At 38.3% G+C, this 20,241-nt stretch overlaps 1 protein-coding gene across 1 annotated transcript in view; it reads right to left on the bottom strand.

The window, feature by feature from the left end:
- Nucleotides 1-2,154: 2,154 nt before the first annotated feature.
- The window catches only part of LOC124169676, an 85,265-nt gene continuing 67,178 nt past the window's right edge, over nucleotides 2,155-20,241 (bottom strand). Inside the window, exons 3-11 of the mRNA XM_046548344.1 lie at nucleotides 16,516-16,584; nucleotides 14,689-14,755; nucleotides 13,003-13,232; nucleotides 11,180-11,358; nucleotides 10,577-10,737; nucleotides 9,005-9,285; nucleotides 8,472-8,504; nucleotides 6,511-6,631; nucleotides 2,155-3,101 (exon numbers count right to left, since the gene is read on the bottom strand). Coding sequence (XP_046404300.1) covers nucleotides 2,824-3,101; nucleotides 6,511-6,631; nucleotides 8,472-8,504; nucleotides 9,005-9,285; nucleotides 10,577-10,737; nucleotides 11,180-11,358; nucleotides 13,003-13,232; nucleotides 14,689-14,755; nucleotides 16,516-16,578 — 1,413 coding nt within the window. The 5' untranslated portion in view covers nucleotides 16,579-16,584 and the 3' untranslated portion in view covers nucleotides 2,155-2,823. The remainder of the gene's footprint in view (nucleotides 3,102-6,510; nucleotides 6,632-8,471; nucleotides 8,505-9,004; nucleotides 9,286-10,576; nucleotides 10,738-11,179; nucleotides 11,359-13,002; nucleotides 13,233-14,688; nucleotides 14,756-16,515; nucleotides 16,585-20,241) is intronic.

Below are 20,241 nucleotides of genomic sequence, written 5' to 3'. Positions count from 1 at the left end.
AAATATAAAAATACTTTTTACATTGAGGAATTATGTACAATTGCCAACTTTAGCACAGTAAGATCTCAATTTACATTAGAGATACACCACTAATGACATGTGACACTATACAAAATGATGTTGAATTGAACCAGATTTATATGACCTCTTAATTTTGCTTGCATGCTGATATACAGGTACATTTTCTGATATCATTGGAAAACAAACTTGAATAATTTCATTAAAATATCATTTTATGTTTGCATCATAAAAAGAGTTAAAGTATGATTAAGTTCAGTCTTGACAAGAAATTTTCATTAAATTATTTCTCTCTAAGAATTTGGCCAAATGAAAGAGGTTATCTCTAAATTAAAACAGTTGTTAAAGTGAGAGGAGCTTGCTGTTCAAAAAAGTCAAAGTGGGAGATAGATGAAATACACAGGTTTAGTTACATTTGTTTCAAATTTGGAAAATGGTCAGGATGATGTGTTATGGTAATTATTCATGAATGCAGGGGAACCGTATTGGAAGAGTAAAAAGGCACTCATTCCAAAAGGGGAGGATAATAATGATAAAGCTCACATACCAATATACCAGATGTTTATACTTTCATCTGAGGTCTTCCACAGTGGTGTCATGGCAAAATTAGCAGTGCCGGAACGCACTTTCGTTAACACATTCAGTGTGGAGCACGTCAATTTACGTGGTCCCGTCCAAGCTGAGGTACAGATTACGTCAATTGACCTGCTCTGTCGGTCAGGCCTGGCTTTCTCCACCTCCGTACGTATCTAATATCCACTCCGAGTCTTCCGATTATGTGTATAGCCTTCAGCAAGCTTCCCTCTTTCGAACCGTGTGCGCCGTTTGTAAAAATCAGTATTTGAACGGAAGTTATGGCACGGAAATCTCCCTCTATTTTTCTTTCTTATTTTACTGCCCGATTTTGACGACTGTACATGGGCGTGCCCAGGGGGGGCAGGAGGGGGCAGCTGCCCACCCCCCCAGAAGCAAAAATCGCAAATGTCGTTAAGGAAAATAATATTTTTTCAAGCAAATAATTTTGAAAACTAATATAGAGCTTAATATTAATAAAGAAAAACACTTTGTTACTTCCACAAAATTCACAGTTTCTATTTTATTACCGGTTTCAGCTATTACACCATTTTCAAACACTTCAAATCATGTATTTGAAAATGGTGTAATGGCCGAAACCGGTAATAAAATAGAAACTGTGAATTTTGTGGACGTAACAAAGTGTTTTTCATTATTAATATGGAGCCCTTCCACCACGTAAAAGCTTCAAGTTTCGATTTAATAATAAAGAGCTGTTACAGTTTCCTTAAAATGTTGATTTCATTCACCTTTTCCATGCTTAAATCTTACCCACAACTTGAACAACCATGGCTTGCCCCCCCTGCCCCCTAGTTTTGATCCTGGGTACGCCCTTGCGACTTAAATGAAAATCGGGCCCGCATTGAATGTGTTAACATATTTTACAAGTGAAATATTACTCTGCGTGTTTTTTTACAAGTTATGCCTTCATATTTTGAACTAAATTTTAGTATAGGTTACGAATGTATATATAAGAAAATTTAAGGCACCAAAATTGATATAAGTGTTACATATTTGACTATTAGGCCTTTTCTTAACCAGTGCCAGAACGGCGTTCCGGCACTATGATATCACTGGTCTTCCGTATTGCTACATTCAATATGCATGTACGAACATTGTCATGGGTGTAAATCTAAATTATATAAATCAAGGAATTACTGTATTAGCTAAAGATCCTCGTGGCCAAATATATCCCCATACCTTTAACCCCCATAAAAACCCCCTTCCAAAAGGAAAATGTCCTTCTGGTCACCAACCCACCATCACCAAAACCCAATAAAATCACTCCTCATTCGCTGCCTGACTAACAGCCTGAGGGAGAGCACCATGTGTTTTGGACTTAGCTAACAGCCAATCTCAGCATACCCTGATAGCACAAATGGTACGAAAGTCATTGTTTATGTGGGTTGCAATCAAGCACTGAGGCGGTGTTCATTCTATCCCAGATGGCACAGAATCCTCCGTACCTAATTCGTATGCAGATAGTATCCATTGACAAAAGCGACAGAGCGGATAGTCAATGGATACTATCTGCATACGAATTAGATACGGAGGATTCTGTGCCGTCTGGGATATAACTCTAAATTTTCAATTTCCCTGATATCCAGTGCTAATTTTAAAAATTTCCCTGTCTTTATATCAATGGTAGAGCAGTCGTGTAAAGGGACTTAATGGGAAAATATATGGAATTAAGTCAAAGAGTAGAAGAAGTGGTTGAATTTGAGTCAAGTACCACCAAGTCAGTGTTGAAATGAGTTCAGAATTAATTCTAAAAGAAGAGGTACAGTAAAATTGTTTATAACACACCCCACTAAACCGCAACTTTTTGGTGAAACTTATCCTGACTTATCGGCCGGGGTGTAACAATAGCACAACTTCAAGCGATCATCGAGGTTGGCGATACAGTCTCACGTCATATTGACCGGTAAATTATTCCATCCACTATTATCATTGAAGCGAAAGTTTAAGAGTCGTGGCACAGAAAGCTTAAATAGATTTTTAAACTGACTTTAAATCATAAGATTAAAAAAAATTAAACTATGAAAATAAATTTGTTGTAAAAATTTTTTAAATATGTTTTTCTTTTGTTTCCCACAAAGTTTCCCGTTATAACGTGGGTTACTGATAGCACGGGTATGCACTTCGTACCAAACTCATCAATCTTATTTCGGGTTGCAAAAATTTTCTTTGCTATCAGGGTAGCCATTCATTGGCTTGGATTTAGGGGTCATTTCACCTTGCAGACCTGAAAAAAGGACATGAGGAATTGTGGTTGGGGAAAAACGATGCGTTTGACGATGAACGAGAGAGCGAAGGTGGTGGGCCAAAGTAAGACCCTCTGCTGCTTTGCCATCCTCTTCGCTTGTGCCTACTCCTGAGACACACATAGACTGACACGGCAATGGCAACTAAGAAGATGATCCCTAGGATGGCAAACGCGAGAGCCAACTTTGAAGGTGACATGCAGAGCAGACGACCTCCAGTTCCCTTGACATCTGCATTTCCAGCTTCTGAAAAGATAAAGATATTCAGATCTAAATTTTTTTCCAGAGATGTTTCAGGCTAATTGTTAACTCTTTCTAATCCAGAGCTGCTTCTGAGAGAAATCAAATTTCAAGATTTTCCATTTTGAAAACTTGAAAATTTTGCACTCATTCATAATTATCAAGGTAGCTAAATATTTCGTCATTAAAATTTACACCAAAAAATAATGCGTAGTTTTGATATTTCCTAAATAGAGCTGAAAATTTACACATTTTTGATGTTTGCTTAGAAGCAGCATTGGGTTATCATGGAATCAACACTTGATTGGTTAAAGCTACTGGCATATTTATTAACGTTATCTATGCAACACCACCAAATAAATGAAAATCTTAAACTTCTACTACCCAGCGAGCACATTATGAGTCATTGAGATAAGGTGAAAGGAAGAAATAAGGAAAGCGCTTATAAAGTAAGCTGGTTATGGGTTTCTTACAGCCAGGCCGACAAACATCCAGAGTAATGACAAAATGGATGCCAAACTTTCAGCACTTCCGTAGATGCTGTTATTATCCCATCATTTCAGAGTATTCATTAAGGCATTTATGTATAAGAAAATGTTTTTATTCTTGGTACTTATATATTATGAGGAGAAATAAAATCATACGGTCATAATTTGAAAATCATTCACATTTATGAAATGATGGCTAAACGACGGTCGTAAGAAAAATACATAATTTCACAAGAATAGCAACGTATAATAATAAAAAAATTCTGGAAGGAATCTCTCTCCCTAGTATTCATTGGGTTATCAGACCATAAATTAAAATTCATAAATGTTAGATTGTGTGAACCTTGTATAATTTCAGTTTTTCCATGCACGCACCAGCTAAGTTTCTCTATAAATGTAATTGGATTTTAAACTGGTAACTATGCCTCTTCCACTCATCAGTTACTGTGGTGTAATGGTTAGCGAATAGAGCTGTGGGTGCATAGGTCATACGTTCGGTTCTCCCTGGTGTTATTTTTTTTTTCTTTCCGCCACAAGGATAAAGTACTTCTATTACACTTTGTATCCTCACCAGCCAGTCGCTTGGAGTTGTTAAACTTTTTTCTAATTACAGGAAAATCTGTTATCAGTTGAGCTCTTATAAAGACTCTATGAATTTCACCGGTAGGCTTTAACTTCATGTCGGTATGAGCAGCATAGCATGTGTAGCACACTGTTCAGCCACCTTTGGTGCTCCAAAAGAAGCAACTTACGATATCTGAGGATATTTGATGGCATTCCTAACCTATTCTTTCCTAAAATCTTACTCTTGTCTTATATAAGCCCTTTAGGTTACAATAAGCTGCTTATCAATTTTTTCCGTAAGAAAACCATAAGAAACGGATAACTCTCTTACTTTGTGCTATCTGGGTAGGTATGATGAAAAGTAAATAAAACTTTGTTATTCCACATATGTATTTAATGCACGACCTAGGTTTCTTCGTGGCACGTCATCGTTTGGTACAGAAGCACCGAAGACAGTCACACAGAGAATGCTGTGCTGTCTTCTGTGCATCTGGACCTGATGATGACGTGCCACGTCGAAACCTAGGTCGTGCATTAAATATTTATGTGGTATAACAAAGTTTTATTTACTTTCCATCATGTCAAGTAGATTCCATAAAGTTACGCCTGAAACATCTACCTAATTCTACTAGGTATCATTGGTCAATTAGTCTCATTAATCAAAACTGACCTCATGAAAACATAATTAACGAACAATTTTATCATTCTTGGTCATCCCCTTTTCTCTTCTAAAGAATATTCAGTTACACAGCACCAACCTATTTTTAACCCCATGCAGTGACAACTAGGGGTGGATTCAGTATAAATTTTGGGGGGGTCATGACCTGGGACCGAGGAGTATGGAATTCCCCCAGGAGAGAGGGTAATTTTCATAGCAGGGAGTGCTACTCTCTACGATAAACACAACTCAAACTTCTTTCACGTTTAGACTTGTAGCCATGCATTCAAATACATGTACACTCCCTTTTTCTCCTTTACAAGGATACATAATCTATTAAACTAATAATAATTTAAAAACTTTGATAAAATTTGGGGGGAGTCATGACCCCTGTGATCCTCCCTAAATCTTCCCCTGGAGACAATCCATTACCTGTCCTAGCTACATTGTAGTCCAGGGGCACAGCTAGGAATTAAGGCTAGGGGGGATTTAGGCACAACTAATACTGGGAGTTATGCGGTATTGCATACCCGCTAGGGGAAGCTGAAGTTTGGGGGGAAGGGGGGGGGGGGGGCGGCCCACCCCAAGAAAATTTTTAAGATAAACGGTGAATTTTATGGTCTTCTAGGGATATTTTTATAGTCCTTACATTATTCAATAAGTAATATTAATCCAATTAAGTAAAATGGATTAAACTTAAAAATTTCTCTGAGCTCTGAGGGGGGGGGGGGGGGGGGTTTATCCCCCAAAACCCCCCCTCGCTGGGCCACTGTTGTAGTCTGTAACCCTTACTAGCCAGAACAACTCTCCCTTATTCCTCCATACATTCCTTCTCCAACTGTCACCTCCTCTCCATGCATTTAGTGCAATATAAGTAAAATGTCTGTAAGTATTGTTAACAGTGGCTTAGCCAGGGGGGGAGTCAGGGGTGTCCGCACCCCCCCAAAATTTAAAAACAAAATTATTTTCCTTCATAAAAGAATTTATTCAGAGGGGGAACTTTTCCTACACTCCTCACTGAACAAATTTTATGATGGAATACTACAGAGTTTCCCTAGGTCGTGTTTCATTCTTCATAAAAGAAAACAAAATATTGAAAAATTATGAATTTACAAAATATTTCTTTAACAAATGAAGTTTTTTCGATTATGAAAAGTATTAGAATTAGTTTAAAACCCATTACTTAGTATGTACTCTGTTTTTCAAAAATATTTCCCCATTCTTTTAGACCCCCCCTGCCCCCCGAACAAAATTCCTGGCTATGCCACTGATTGCTAACTTACAATATGTACCCTGTATTGAAAAAAGTTGCATTAAATCTACATATATTGTGTGCAACAGTTTTGCTTTATATCCCACACTTTCTACCCGTTAGCAGGCAGTGGAATGAGAGGATCATCATTTTCGAAGTCTATGAAGTAAAATTAGGCTCATGAGAGTCAGGAATAAGAGCCAGTTGTGAAGATAATGGAATCTAAGCGTACAGTCTTGCTCATTAACTACTCTTTAACCAGATTAAGCCCCACGCATAGAAAACTTTGCTAATACAAGACTAAATTTCAAGAATCCAAGGATGTGACCCCACAAAAGGACAAGCAAGCATTTTTGCAGAATTATACATGCTCTATAAAGTAAAAGAATACGAATGAGAAATCAATAGACATCATGTCGCATGGATTGTGTTGATATTCGATGCATTTCTCACCTTTTCGAGAATAACTGTCCATTTGGGTGGCATCCACTTCAATACTGGGTGCTTTCACATTTAAGCTGTTGAACACCTCCAGCCTCGTGATTTCATTTTCATCGTACTCATCGTACACTTCCTGGAAACACAAAATTAATACATGAATAACTCTCATTACAGCCTTGAACATAGTGATATTTTTTTTACTTCTAATAGAGTTACTGTATTTCTCCAAATTTAGTCCCCCTCTGAATATAGTCCCCCCCCCCCTAATTTTGAGGCTTCAGTTTCGGGAATAGTTAAACAAATGCGTTTGAATATAGTCCCCCCCCCTTTACTTTCACCACAGGCATTTTTGGAAAAAAAGGGGGGACTATATTCAGACATATACGGTATTTGGAACAGTAATGGATACAGAAAAAACTCAAGGAGGGGCGCAAAAGATATTTTGAGCTACCTACACTTTTATTATAATGAAAAATAATCAAGTTACATACAAAATTTAAGATAATTTTATTAAACCGATTATATGTAAAGACAATACAATGCTATCTTATGATATAAAAAAGTTACAATTGTGGTTCAGTAATGTTCGGCAATGTGGGCAGCCCCACAGGGGGGTGGGAGGGCATTGAAAAATTATGAATTTAAAAAATATTTCTTTGACAAATGAAGTTTTAGATAGATTTAATTACATGCCCCCCATATGCATCTGCCACTGATTTGAAACTTGTTGATGTCTCTGGATGCCACTAGTAGGGTTATAAACCCCAAAAAGAGGGAGTCCAACCTCCCTCGGAGTCCGAGATAATGCGGAGTCCCCACGAGGAAGGGTCGAAAAAGGTTGGTGCTGAGAGTGTGATTACCCACGACACCCTTCTTAACGAATGTCCAGCAAAAATGCTCCGTGCAGAGGGAACAAAAGAATCTCTCAGGGCTCAGTACAGCAGTCACGCTAAGGTGAGAACTTCACCGTCTCGAAAGGGTTAACCCTTTTTGTTAACTTGGCGTTTGGAGGGAGGTTGGGCTCCCTCTGTTCGGGGTTTATAACCCCACTAGTGGCATTGGTTTACGGTCAATCATGCTTTGTTTAAATGAATTAGCTATGTGGATAATTGTTGATTGGACATAAATTGCAGACTTCGAATTGAATTCCTCATTTTATTCTGAGAATTGTCAACTTTTGAACGAAGATCTACCATCAATATTAATGCATTTAATGCAGCAACAATTTCCATGTTGATTTTTATGCTGAAATCGAGATATAAGTTAATATTTATTGTAGAATTTTGTTTAAAAATTGTAAACGCTGCTCAAATGACTAAAAATTCAATTCTTGGTTTATATTTTTTGAGAAAGGAACAAACATTTATTTCGCAAAATGACTGGATAAACAATTATATGACCGCAGTCCCTTACTGCTAAGAGGGATAATATAAGATGAGGGGTCCAGGTACCTGCTCTCGGATTTCTAGGGTACGGCCTAAGCCCAGCAGTGTTGGGTCCTGAAACAAAGACATTGCATACCCGCAACCGTCATAAAAGGGGGAGAGCTATGAAACGTATATATTTGGCATTTGTTCACCTGCGTTGGAAAATCTCTACTACGAAAATATGTGGCTTTCGTCTCCCGAGTCAAGAAACGTCCGGACATTCATTTACGTCTTTAGTAGGGAAAAGGTTAAAAAACATTTTCCCCACAGCCAGCATGCAAAACATATAAAAACGATCCAGTAATCCAAGGGTTAGGGTGGAAAATCTTATGTTTGAAAGAGTTAATGAATTTAAGTACATATTCAGGAGTTATTTTGAAATAAATACATAAATATTAAATGTTGACAGATGCAACTGGGCTTTAAAAGGGCTTCTAGAAAGCAAATTATATTCTAGAAAAACTAAAATATGGATCCTGGTTCTGAACATGGCATGGATCAATTTACTGTCGGATTGTGAATTCTGGAATGACAAATGAAACATACCTCATAATAATTTTGCTGTGAAGAGCAGTTCGCCTATAAAAAAAGAAAGATTTTATTTTAATGAACTAAAGAATACATATACCTACATCTTTAAGGAGGCATTACAAAAAATAATATATATGAGCTAGACCTCATATCCCAAATTTTTGTGCCATAAACAAAATTCCTGCTCACAAAAAAAGACATGACTGCATTGCACCACTTAATCATAATATGTATTACACCTACATGCAGATATACCTATGCTTATTGGTTCATTATTTTGACGTATGTGCATGATTATGCTTGCCTTGGCAGACTAAAAATCCTTCAAGAAACATAGCATTGAGAGAATCCCTCAAAAAGTTGATAGACATGAAACATGCACAAAATGCATTATCATTTTATATTAAACAGGAGATTTAAATCTTCATTTGAAAATATTATTGATGATAACCACTTTCCTCTTTTTGTAAAAACTATAGGGGTTACCCATAGCCACCACTGTTAGACCAAGAGTTGCATAATAAGTCCTAATATTAATTTTGACTCACTGGTTTGCATGAGCCTTTGCAAATCCTCAGCCAACAACGTAGATGGAGGAAATCACGGTCAGGGAACTTAAATGCAAGGAAAGAGGTGGCAGCTTCATATGTTGGGTACGTTCTCCTCTGACTGGAGCTGACTGGGCGCTTCAAATTCCTTCGGTATGCAGTTGGGGCTGGCATGATTCCAGCATCCAAAGGACAACCCTTTCCATCTAGAAGTCGCTGCTCTGGACCTTTAACCCGGCCATCATGGGCTGTGCAGTTGATGACACGAGCTCCGATGCCATCTAATAAAGAGAGCAAAATTGTATTAATAATAAACTCTTTTTTGTATAATTACCACATATTTTTCTAATTAAATAATTTAATTGATTTAACTAAATTTAGTCGGCCTAATGCTCAGCAAAACATAGAGACCCTTGATTTCAAAATGAGGACCCCTACAGAGCTGTTCCCCTGTGACGGTAGCAATTGGATGACCATTACACTATTAGCCTCCAGTATGAGAGAAGAAATGATTTTAATAGTGAAAAAATTAATGTAAATTTACCAATAAAAGATATTTTTTAAACTCAATGAGATGCAAAAGCTTTAACCAGTCAGCAAAATTATACGTTCAAAACTAAAGAAAAGCAACATCTAGCTAGAAATAACAGGGACAAGAGGCTGAAAATATATTAGCGTCATAGGAAGTGCAGGTTTATGTGTTGATACCTCCCTATCTCATAGGAAAAATGAGCTCCTAAACTTCGTGGAGCTCTGAACACTTTTTATTAAATAATTAAACATGGTAAATGATAATAAAGGGGGGGAAACTCCATCAGTTGTAATAATGTGTCACAACTCTCCTCAAACAAATTTGTTGTGTTTTGATGCATATAAGATTGTCTGCACTATTACCTGAGTCAAGATTCTCTTACAAGTTAGGCCTTGGGTATCCAATTTACACTAGGTAGAATGGTAATATTTTTAGACCCCCTCTAATGCTGGGAGGTTACCCACTTAGTTCCCCCCCCAAGTCCCTATCCTGGATCCACCACTGAGTTGGTCCCTGACTCGGTTCCCATAACCAACACAACAAATTTGTTTGGCGAGAGCGTGACACATTATTATGTTTAGTGGAGTTTCCCCCGAAAAGGTGTTGCTGGCCTTTTATACTCCCACCACCATGGTGACGAGGCGTGGTGCTGCCTGCGATTTGCAGGTGCAGTGTTCGCCAGCAGGGACAGCAGTTGGAGTCCAGAGAGGACGAGAGGCATATACCACCCAACTTCAACACGCTCAACGTGCCCATTTCTTGTGGGACAATTTATATGTATATTCACTCAGTAATTGTCAGAATAACTTGTTGCTGAAATAAATTGTCTCAATACGAAAACTACAGGCGTTTTAAGACTTGCAACCTCAACAAGTGTCTTTCCTATAAATTGCAAAGACTCCCTACACTACTTCACTCATAAATTTTAAATCCTCTCAGAAGGTTTTTTAAATGGTTGCATACAGCATAATCCTTTGACGGAGCATGAAAGCTTAACAGAACAGTCATCCCAGCAAAAGAATTCCCATCAGGAATCTCACTTGGTAAGAAGCTTTTGACAGACATGGTGAGATGCTCTCCAACAAAGTAGGTTCGATGGCGTGGCAGCTTCCCTCCTCCACGCTGTATCCCATGGACTTCCATCCATGCCTGAAGGCCACGTGGGGGTACAGCTGCATTGGAATCCTCCGTGCGACCAGACCTGTGAACACACACCTTTTTATAGCAACGGAATGAAAAAGGTACATCAAAACCTTCATTCAATCATAATAGGGGGGTTGATAAGGGGATAATCTATATAAGCCAGTGACATCATATCAAAATTAGCAGTGCCGGAATGGACTTTCCATAACGTCTTTTAGAAGTTAAATATTACCCTGTGTGCTTTTTATTATGAGTTATTATTTATATTTTGTCATATTTTTTTTGTTTGGCTACGAATGTATTTATTAGAAATTTTGAGGCACCAACATTGATAAAATCGTTATTTGACTATTATGCCTTTTGTTAACCTGGGCCGGAACGGCATTGCGGCACCATGGCACCTCTGATATTAGCCACTGTAAACTTCATAGCTGATATGTAGCCAAGAGGAAGATGAGGAGATGTCCACAAATGATTGCCTAGGGTATCATAGCACACACCTGTAAGAACCTCTCCTTCGATGTGGAATGGCCACTTCTGGGTTGATTGCTACATTTGATGAATCAGAATTTATCTCTCGAGGAAGTATGCATGTGATTGTGCGACTCTGATCCACAGATTGCTGCAAGTTGCGGTCAAACTGAATGTCCACTTCGACTTGATAAGCTAAAAGTCCATCCTGGAAAGAAAAATATGAGCACAAAATATTATTTAAGTGTCTCATTAACAACAGACTCTACCTCATTATTTCCATTTTTATGTAAAAATATTATTCCCCAGTATTATTTGTTAAATATTTTATTTTTCAAAATCTGATGAATACTTTATATGTGGGTAAATTCATTGAATGTGAGGAAGTTTCCTAAATAAAGTGTAAAAATCTATGTTCGTCAGTAATTGAAGAGAAGCAATATTTGTGAATCTTACTACTATTTGCATCAAGAATGAATTTGGATGCCTTTGAAAATTGGCTTTGCAGTGCAGTGTCACCTCCTAAGCTTTAGGTTGAGGTTCAATAATATTCAAGAATGTCTTCAATGGCAATAATAATTAATCATGATTTATGAAAATCATGAGATTGGATTTAAAGTAGGATATTATTGAAATAAATAATGTGAAGCAACTAAATATTTCAACAAAAAAAATCAAGGTAAGTTATATTGTTAATAATTACCATTAAATAGGAGTGAAATAAAAAAAAAAGCTTATTGATACATATACAAAAAAATGACATCCCAAAGTTTTTTCCCCAAGGTTTGGAATTTTTTTGAAATACCCTTGGCAATTCTCTAAAGTACCACTGTGACAATCCGTGGATTTGCGACCAATGCACATGAATGCGCGTATAATGTGCATTTCATGCTATCAGGCACTGCTTGGAGAGTAGGTGGCACTAAGACGGTTGATATCAATCTTGCATAAATTTCATTAATTGGCTCGAGGGGCAGCTGCCCCCCCCCCAGAAGTAAAAATCGCAAATGTCTTTAAGGAAAATAATTTTAAAAACTAATAAAGAGCTGTTACAGTTTCCTTAAAATGTAGGTTTCATTCACCTTTTCCATGCTTAAATCTTACCTATAACTGTAACAATGATGGCTTGGCCCCCCCCCCCCTAGTTTTGCTCCTGGGTACGCCCTTGGGTGTTTTGGATTTTTAGATCTCTTCATCTTTGCCGTGCTGATGACAATTCTTCGTTAAAACTTTTGTGGGTACTCGTCATGTTAAATAAAAACTTTTGAGCTATGTTGCCACGTCAATTTTTGGGTGGCCGAAAAAAAAATATTGATGCTACAACATGGCTCAAAAGTTTTTATTTAACATGTTTGATGGCAATTCAGCATGGAGGTTTTAGAGTCCTCAAGAGTAAACCTGGAGACACAGGACGGAGCCAGGAGGTGCAGACCAATGAGAAGCCACCCGGGCCTCCTGAACCAGCCAATGAGAAGACACCGGCCTCCGACGGGGTGTACAAGAGACGGGCCATACCACGGATCTCCACTTCATTGACCTGAAGAAGCCTGCTGCAATGCCGGCGAAACTGTCGTCTGCAGAGATGAATCTACACGGTAGTAACCCCGAAAACCTCCACGCTGAATCCTCACCACTCCGCAAAAGCCTACACAAGGATGGTTGATGACAATTTTGCAGGGATTCTATTACGCATCTTCAACCTGAAGATGCCTGCTGGAATCCCGGCCACACTGTTGCCAACCTCTGGCAGCTAACATAGCAAAAACCCAGAAGATGGAGAGATCCACAATTTCATGAATTACTAAAACAATATGAAACCTATTTTTCACAAAGAACACCATTCATCACTCACCTCTCGGCTCACCACTCGAACCCCGCATGACTCGGCTGGAAGCTTGAGCTTGAGGAACACAACTCTGGAGGAGTGACCTTCAGGAGAAGAGGTGCCGTTGGATCCTGCCGAGCGGCATTCCCTAGGAAAGCCTCTGGCATGGATGGCACCCCTAAATTGGGGAGCATCGGGAGGAGAAGCAAATCCTATTGTTACATCCATTGCTTCCTTTGTGCATGATGAGTCAATGCCTGAAAGATAAAAAATGTTGCGTTAACCCTTTGTGGTCCAACATCAAGGCTGACTCGACAGGCCTAGTGGTCATGGGCATACCCGACAGGGGGCAGCTGTCCCCCTCCCCAGTTAAAAGTTAAGGTAAATTTCTTTCAAAACAAAATTTTTGAACAAATTTTCTTTACATCCAAGAAAAGTGATAATAGTATAAAACATGTAATCAAAATAAAAATATTTTTTCCAAGCAAATAATTCAAAAAATCAATTAAGCGCTATCATAATTTTCTTGAAATTTTGGTTTCATAACCCTGCTCAAGCGCCCTTGCTAATGCTAGCATCAGATCCAACGACAAGTTTGGGTCGACATTATAAGGTGCTGCGATTATACAAGGGCTCAAGGGATTATACATTATTTTAAGAGATATCACATATCGAAAATTTTCCAAGAAAAAACTCTTTGATAGAACATGGATATTTTTAAAACTGGTGGATGTTTACTTGACATTTTAAATGATAAAATTTGTTTTTTTTTTACAATTTGATTTTAAACAAAAAAGTAGATGTTTAATTTAAACAATAAAATAAGAACATTTAGAGGGCAACAATCAATCATGTCAATTTTTTTCCTTAAAATTATTTTAAAAAAATACTATAATAAAAAAATTGGACCCCAAAGGGTAAAGCTTCTCAGCTGGAAAATAACAACTTTGTTTTTCTGGAAGGTATTCTACCTGTATAGGCAGGTTTAGATATTGAACTTCCTGCTTCAACCCAGTTGGATTAAAAATAATGAGTCTTGCAAGACAGTAGGGTAGCCAGGAATTTCTTCTGGGGGTTGGGGGGGCCAAGGGGGTCCAAAATCGGGGTATTTTAAAAAAAACAGGTTTCTAAGTAGAGGGTATTAAACTAAATTTAACACTTTTCATAAGCGAAAAAACTTCATTTTTCAAAGAAATATTTTGTGAATTCATGTTTTTTCTATATTTTTTTATATTTTTTGAAGCAAAGTAACTATGTTTTCATTTTTCAGGAGGGCTCCAGACCCCCTGGACCTCCGTTCCTTATTTAACTTTCTGTCAGGTACAATGATTCATATGGACCAACTCCTGCAATATGAATCTCACTCCACATAAATATGATAGAAGTAAGGAACCAGAGACAAATAATACTGAATTTATTAATCATGTGGAGAAATAGATGAGAAGGTATCAATTTGAGGTCTAGCTGGTAGAAAAATATTTATTTGAAACAATGAGTCTTTCAAATTAGGAAAAATACTATATTCGACAATTAATTTATTAAACTCTACAGTAATTTTGAGGAAATCTTTTCCATGCAAAAATTATTAAACTAAGTTATTTTTAGGTAAAACTTATCCATTCACCTGGCTTGATAGATTTCACTCAAACCCTAAAAATTTCAAAAATATCTAATATTCATGGTTGCATTGGAATGATAATCAAAATTACTCACTTAAAATATTGTGATGTAATTCATTGGATCTCCAGCCATGGCCACCATCCTTAGACTCCACCTGCAACTGGAGAGGCAAAGAACTATTTTAGAATGTATTTGCACTATATTCCTGCATTAAAAATGTAACTTGTGATTTAACAATTTCCCGGCGAGTAGAATGAATAAACTTAACACGAGGTTCTGTGCGGGTAAGAAATACTAAGAGTGCCGATGTTCTGTCTCATCACCCATTCTCATAGCTACTGAATGAATATTTGAAGTGACTATTGAAGCTTGGCATCGAAAAGAGCAATGTCAACAGAGATATCGATGGCTAAGTTTTAACAACACGTATCACAAAAATATCAACTTTTCAGGAGAGCAGAAAAACGATTTATTTTTTTTGTTGTATATAATTTAAATTGAAATTAAAAACCAAAAATACATAAAACCGAAAAAGAAGCATACATTTACAAACAAAGAGTTGTTTTTCGGTTGAATTTTATTGTTTATAAACAGTATTAGCAGTACTAACTCAGACTAGCCAAATTTTGAGATACTTGTTACTAGAACTTAGCCATCGATATAGGTTATTAGATCAGCAGCTCCTGGAATTGAACTCTGAAAAGAATTATGACTACCAGAGTTAAGTCTACGCTGGTCCATTGTCCTCCATCACAACAATTGGGACTCGACCAATCCCGCCTCTCCTGATGCCAAGCTTCAATGGCCACTTCAAATTTTTAATCGCAACCATTGAGAATGGGTAACGAGACTGAACCCGCAACATCGGCGATTAAAAATTTGAGTTGTAGAGAAGGACTCCATTGTGCGAGGGTGAAAAAAATACTATGCGTAGAAAAATAGAGTTACCACTTCGAAGTTAGCAGAGGCAGTGGCTCAGCGAGCGGGAGCTTTTGGGGGATAAACTCCCCTCCCCCCCCCCCCCCCCCCCCATAGCTGAGAGAAACTTTAAAATTTAATCCATTTTACTTAATTTTATTAATTGAAAACTTTTAGAAGAGTGCAAGGATTAATAAAATATCCCCTCGAAAGTCATAAAACTCACCATTTTGAGCCATTTATCTTGAAAAATTTCTGGGGGAGGGCCCCGCACCTCCCGCTTATCCTGGCGGTTATACCACACACCTCAGGACTAGTTGCGCCTGAAACCCCCCCCCCCCCAGCCTTAATTCCTAGCTGCGCCCCTGAGAAGAGGTTTGTGTTGTTTACAACAAATCCATAAATTTTACTGGCATAAGCAATTTGTTTTACGCAAATTGTTCGGAAATACAAAATATACTTTCCTTATATCAAAATTAAAAGTTATTGGAACGGAAACTACGGGAATTGAAGTGACAGTTGAAGCTTGGCATCGAAAAGAGTAATGTCAACAGAGGTATAGGTTATACGAGCAGCAGCTCCTGGAATTTGTTGTGTTGTAAATCTGTAAGATGTCGTAACCAAGGACACACTTCTAAGGGTTGCCAGCACTGTTTTTGTTTTTCTAATCACGTGTGTTCTCGTGTGGCCTAGTGTGGCCATTCAGTCTTTAACCCGACCATTCAGTCTGTAACCATGAAGTGCTCAAAGTTGGGCAACTTCATTTTCGGCACAAAAAACGGGTACTTTTTTGAGAATAAATTAACCACAAGAAATATTATGAAGCCGAATTTTTTTCAAAAGTAAATCATCCAACGTAGAAATATGATTTTTATTCGAATTATGATCTCTTTCGAATGATTTTTATTGCATTTGGATTGATTGCTTCGTTTAGACGATAGAGCTCCTCAAACTCGGGTGTCTTGCGTATTTTTTACAGACAGACGTATTTGGATAACTCACCACTTGAAGGCAGAGAAGGAAGAGGGCAGCCCTCGTCGAGTATCGCCGGACCACTTCAGCCATCCGAACCTGTGAGGGATGGAAAATAAAAATTATAGCACAGCCACAAAGACAAAAAGAACACAGGAAGGTTTCCCGGGTAACTTTCCCAGCGAGCTGATCCATCTCTCCCGACGTTTCGACCGCAAGGCTCCGCGCCAGGAAGAGGCCTGAAGTATTTGAGGCTAGGCGTTTTAGGCACGATAGCCAGTCCTAGAGGCAGTGGCGGATACAGATGGGGGGCGCGCGCCCCCCCTCGCGGGTCCGCCTGTATTGCCGAACATTGCAAAACCACATTGTAACTTTTTTATATCATAATATGGCATTGTCTTTTACATGTTTATAATCAATTTAAATAAATTTTCATATACTTTGCCTGTGACTTGATCATCTTTTATTACGATAAAAGTAAAGACAACTTAAGATATGTTGCGCCCCCCTTGAGTTTTTTCTGTATCCGCCACTACCTTGAGGACGATATTACAGTTAGTTGTCGAAATGTCGGAGGAAATGGAGCACAACCCACCGGGATAGCCCGAAACGCTTTAATAAGAACACATGTATCTACAATGCATTCAGGTTAAATGGGAGTTATCAGAATTTGTACACTTTTCCCCACTCGTTTGGCTGCCCCATTCACCCGCAGCATACTACAAGTATGTATACATCAGTGACGTAATGACAAAATTAGCAGTCCCGGAACGCATTTTCTTTTACTTTATTTTGAAAGTGATACATTACTTCGGGTGTTTTTTTATTACAAGTTATTATTAATATGTCATCACAAAAATTTTTGTTTTGGGTAGGAATGTAAATGCTAGAAATTTTGAGGTACCAAAAATGATAAAGCGATGTTTGGCTATATGTCTTTTCTAGCCAGGGTCAGAACGGCTTTCCGGCGCGTTCCGGCACCATGACAACCCTGGTATACATGGATGTAAAAATGTTACATTGAACATAAATTGAGAAATAGGGTGCATATGTGTTCTATTAGTTAAATTATGACAAAAAAGTACTTCAATTTATGGCATTTTTAATGAAATCCTGAGTGCAAGTTAAAGGCTATACATTTTTCTCTCACAACGAAATGCTAAAGAAAAAATCCACCCTGTAATTGACATGGAAACGGAACCATGGGTGGACCAGTACGGTCCTAAGGCCAGATGCGTGAGCCCGAGGCTCTTTTTACCGGACCTCACAGGGAATGAGGATAAAAGGAAGGAAGAAGGAAGCACCACGCCGCCGCGGGAATGGGTGAGATAGCGCAATTTTATTTTTGGTACACGCTCAAAGCTCTCTTTTAAATAAGCTCAAAGCATTGATGTACTCAGTGAAGGGCAGGGGGAGGGGGCAGCTGTCCCCACTAGAAGCAAAAATCGCAAAAGTCTTTAAGCAAAATCAGTACTGAATTGAAACAAAGGTATTCAACAAATTTTCTTTAAACCCACGAAAAATGATATGTATTAGTATAAGATATTTAACTAAAATAAAACTATTTTTTCAAGGAAATAATCTCATAAACTATTAAAGCTCTGTTATAATTTTCTTAAAATGCTGGTTTCATTCACCTTTTCAATGCTAAAATGTCACAACTTGGCTTGTCCCCCCCCTAGACCATGGCTTGTCCCCCCTAGTTATGATCCTGGGTACACCCTTGGCTCAAAGATTAACGGTTTCAGACAGTTATAATCACACATTTTCGTCCAACCTTAATTAATCAATGCCCTTAAAAATCCAGAGCATTAAATAAAATGTTCAAAATGCTGAATACCCAAAACAACCGTTTCCATGGTATCTGTAATGTACATCCAAAAATGTTTTCGTTGCCATAGCTCAGTGACTAAGGAGTCCTGAAGTACTGCAGGTTCCTTCTGAAAAATACTGCATAAAGAGGGCCAATATCGTGGACCGAAATCTTCGACCTGAAGACACTGGCAGTAGTGCCAGCGAAACTGTTGTCGTCGCATAGCACCCGATGCGGTAGTAACCGGAATATGGATAAATTGGATTCCAATATCAATCCCTGGAAACTCATAAAACGACAGGGGATCGACTCCTCGACAGTTTTAACTGTCCCACACACGTTACGCAAGGCCATAAGGTAACGTGTAGTCCAAAAGGTAAACATTCCGAAGAAAATATAACCAACTGAGAGAATCAAAACACTTGCTTTGGGACTAGAGAAATCCGACCGGTTTACCGTGCGTGTATGCTTACGAAGTGGAAAGTGAGTTACAAGAGGTTGAGGAATTAAATATAATAGCCTCATCCAACGGCACAACCTGTTCTGCGTGCTCGTGCAAAGAAACTTAAATACAAGGATCTAGTGTTTTTCCGGGTAGTGAAACCTTTTTTTTCCAGCCTTTATATCAACTCACCAACCTGTCTGTTTGTCTGTTTGTTTGTCTGTTTGTCTGGTACAAACCTTGTAACTCAAATTTGACTCACTTCCTGTGAAGCAAAAACCCTGAAATTTTGCACACTTCTTCATTTCCGATGACAATACATGAAAATATAACTTTAAAGGCTGGTTTAAAAAAAAAATTTTTTTTATAAGAGCTTATTTTATTTCATCAGGTTATTATTTCGGTTGGTAAGTCCATCGATCGTTTAGGGCCGTTTTTATAATGTAATAAGGTCTGGGGGGGGGGGGTTTATCCCCCAAAACCCCCCCTCGCTGCGCCACTGCCGTCATGAGCCCCAGACCGCCCCTGGTTTTAAGGGAGATAAAGTACAGCATGATAGACGAAAAGGCGTGATATACAGGAGGGATAGGCTGGTGGGAATCGCAAGTGGTGCGATGGGAGGTGGTTTTTGAAGGTCCCGTGGGAAAGTAGTCGTTTGTTTTGGGGAGGCAGTGTCAAGGGCGAAAGTGAGAGTGCTCGCGAAGTCGTTCTCATTTGGAGAGAGGGCTTCTCTTCCTCACTCGCCGAATCGAGGCGTTGAGAGAGAGTGACACGCGAAGAATGTGAAGCGAAACGGAACGAAATTTTAACGAAAGGAATGGCAGAACGAGGTCGTTCCGAACTTATACACTAAACTATCCTCCCGTAGGAATTTTCATGATCTTTCCTTCATTTACAATGCCTTAAATGCAAGTGCCCTTCCTCAGAAATACTGCCATTCTTGTCACTCCACATTCCCACACGTTCCTTCCGTAATAACCACCCACTACACCAACCTAAATTCCGTCTTTCTCTCTCTTAGAGATCACTTTTTTTACAGACTCCATACCTCCTTCAATGCCATTTCGAGTACTCACCCTTCTCTGGATCTTTCAATGATCATCTATTCATTCAAGAGGCAGCTTCGAAAAGCCATCTTCTGAATCTTTTTTTCTTATATATCCTTTTTATAATTTTGTTATTGTTTATAATTGTTAAATCTGCAAGTTTTCTGTTTTTATTCGATGTAAAGGCCTTTTTGGCTGTTTTTGAATGATTCAATAAATAAATAAACAGGACGACGACGTGATACACTGCAGTCCTACTAAATCCAGTACTCGTCCCAACCACCCAGTTTACAAATGAATTTGAGAAACCGGATGTTTAACTATAGCTAAAAAACAATTGTTTGTAATTGCTTTCAGTGGTGAATAATACAATCGCATAAACCAGACCTGTTAGAGAAATTTCTGCCAAAACATCTATTACCATCGCCTTCTATTGAGAAAATGTATAACTATTT

The sequence above is a fragment of the Ischnura elegans genome, chromosome 12, assembly GCF_921293095.1.
Source record: "Ischnura elegans chromosome 12, ioIscEleg1.1, whole genome shotgun sequence".
In the NCBI taxonomy this organism is placed as follows: Eukaryota; Metazoa; Arthropoda; class Insecta; order Odonata; family Coenagrionidae; genus Ischnura; species Ischnura elegans.
The sequence above is the reverse complement of the archived record's forward strand: the minus strand, read 5'-3'. Positions and strand labels throughout refer to the sequence as shown.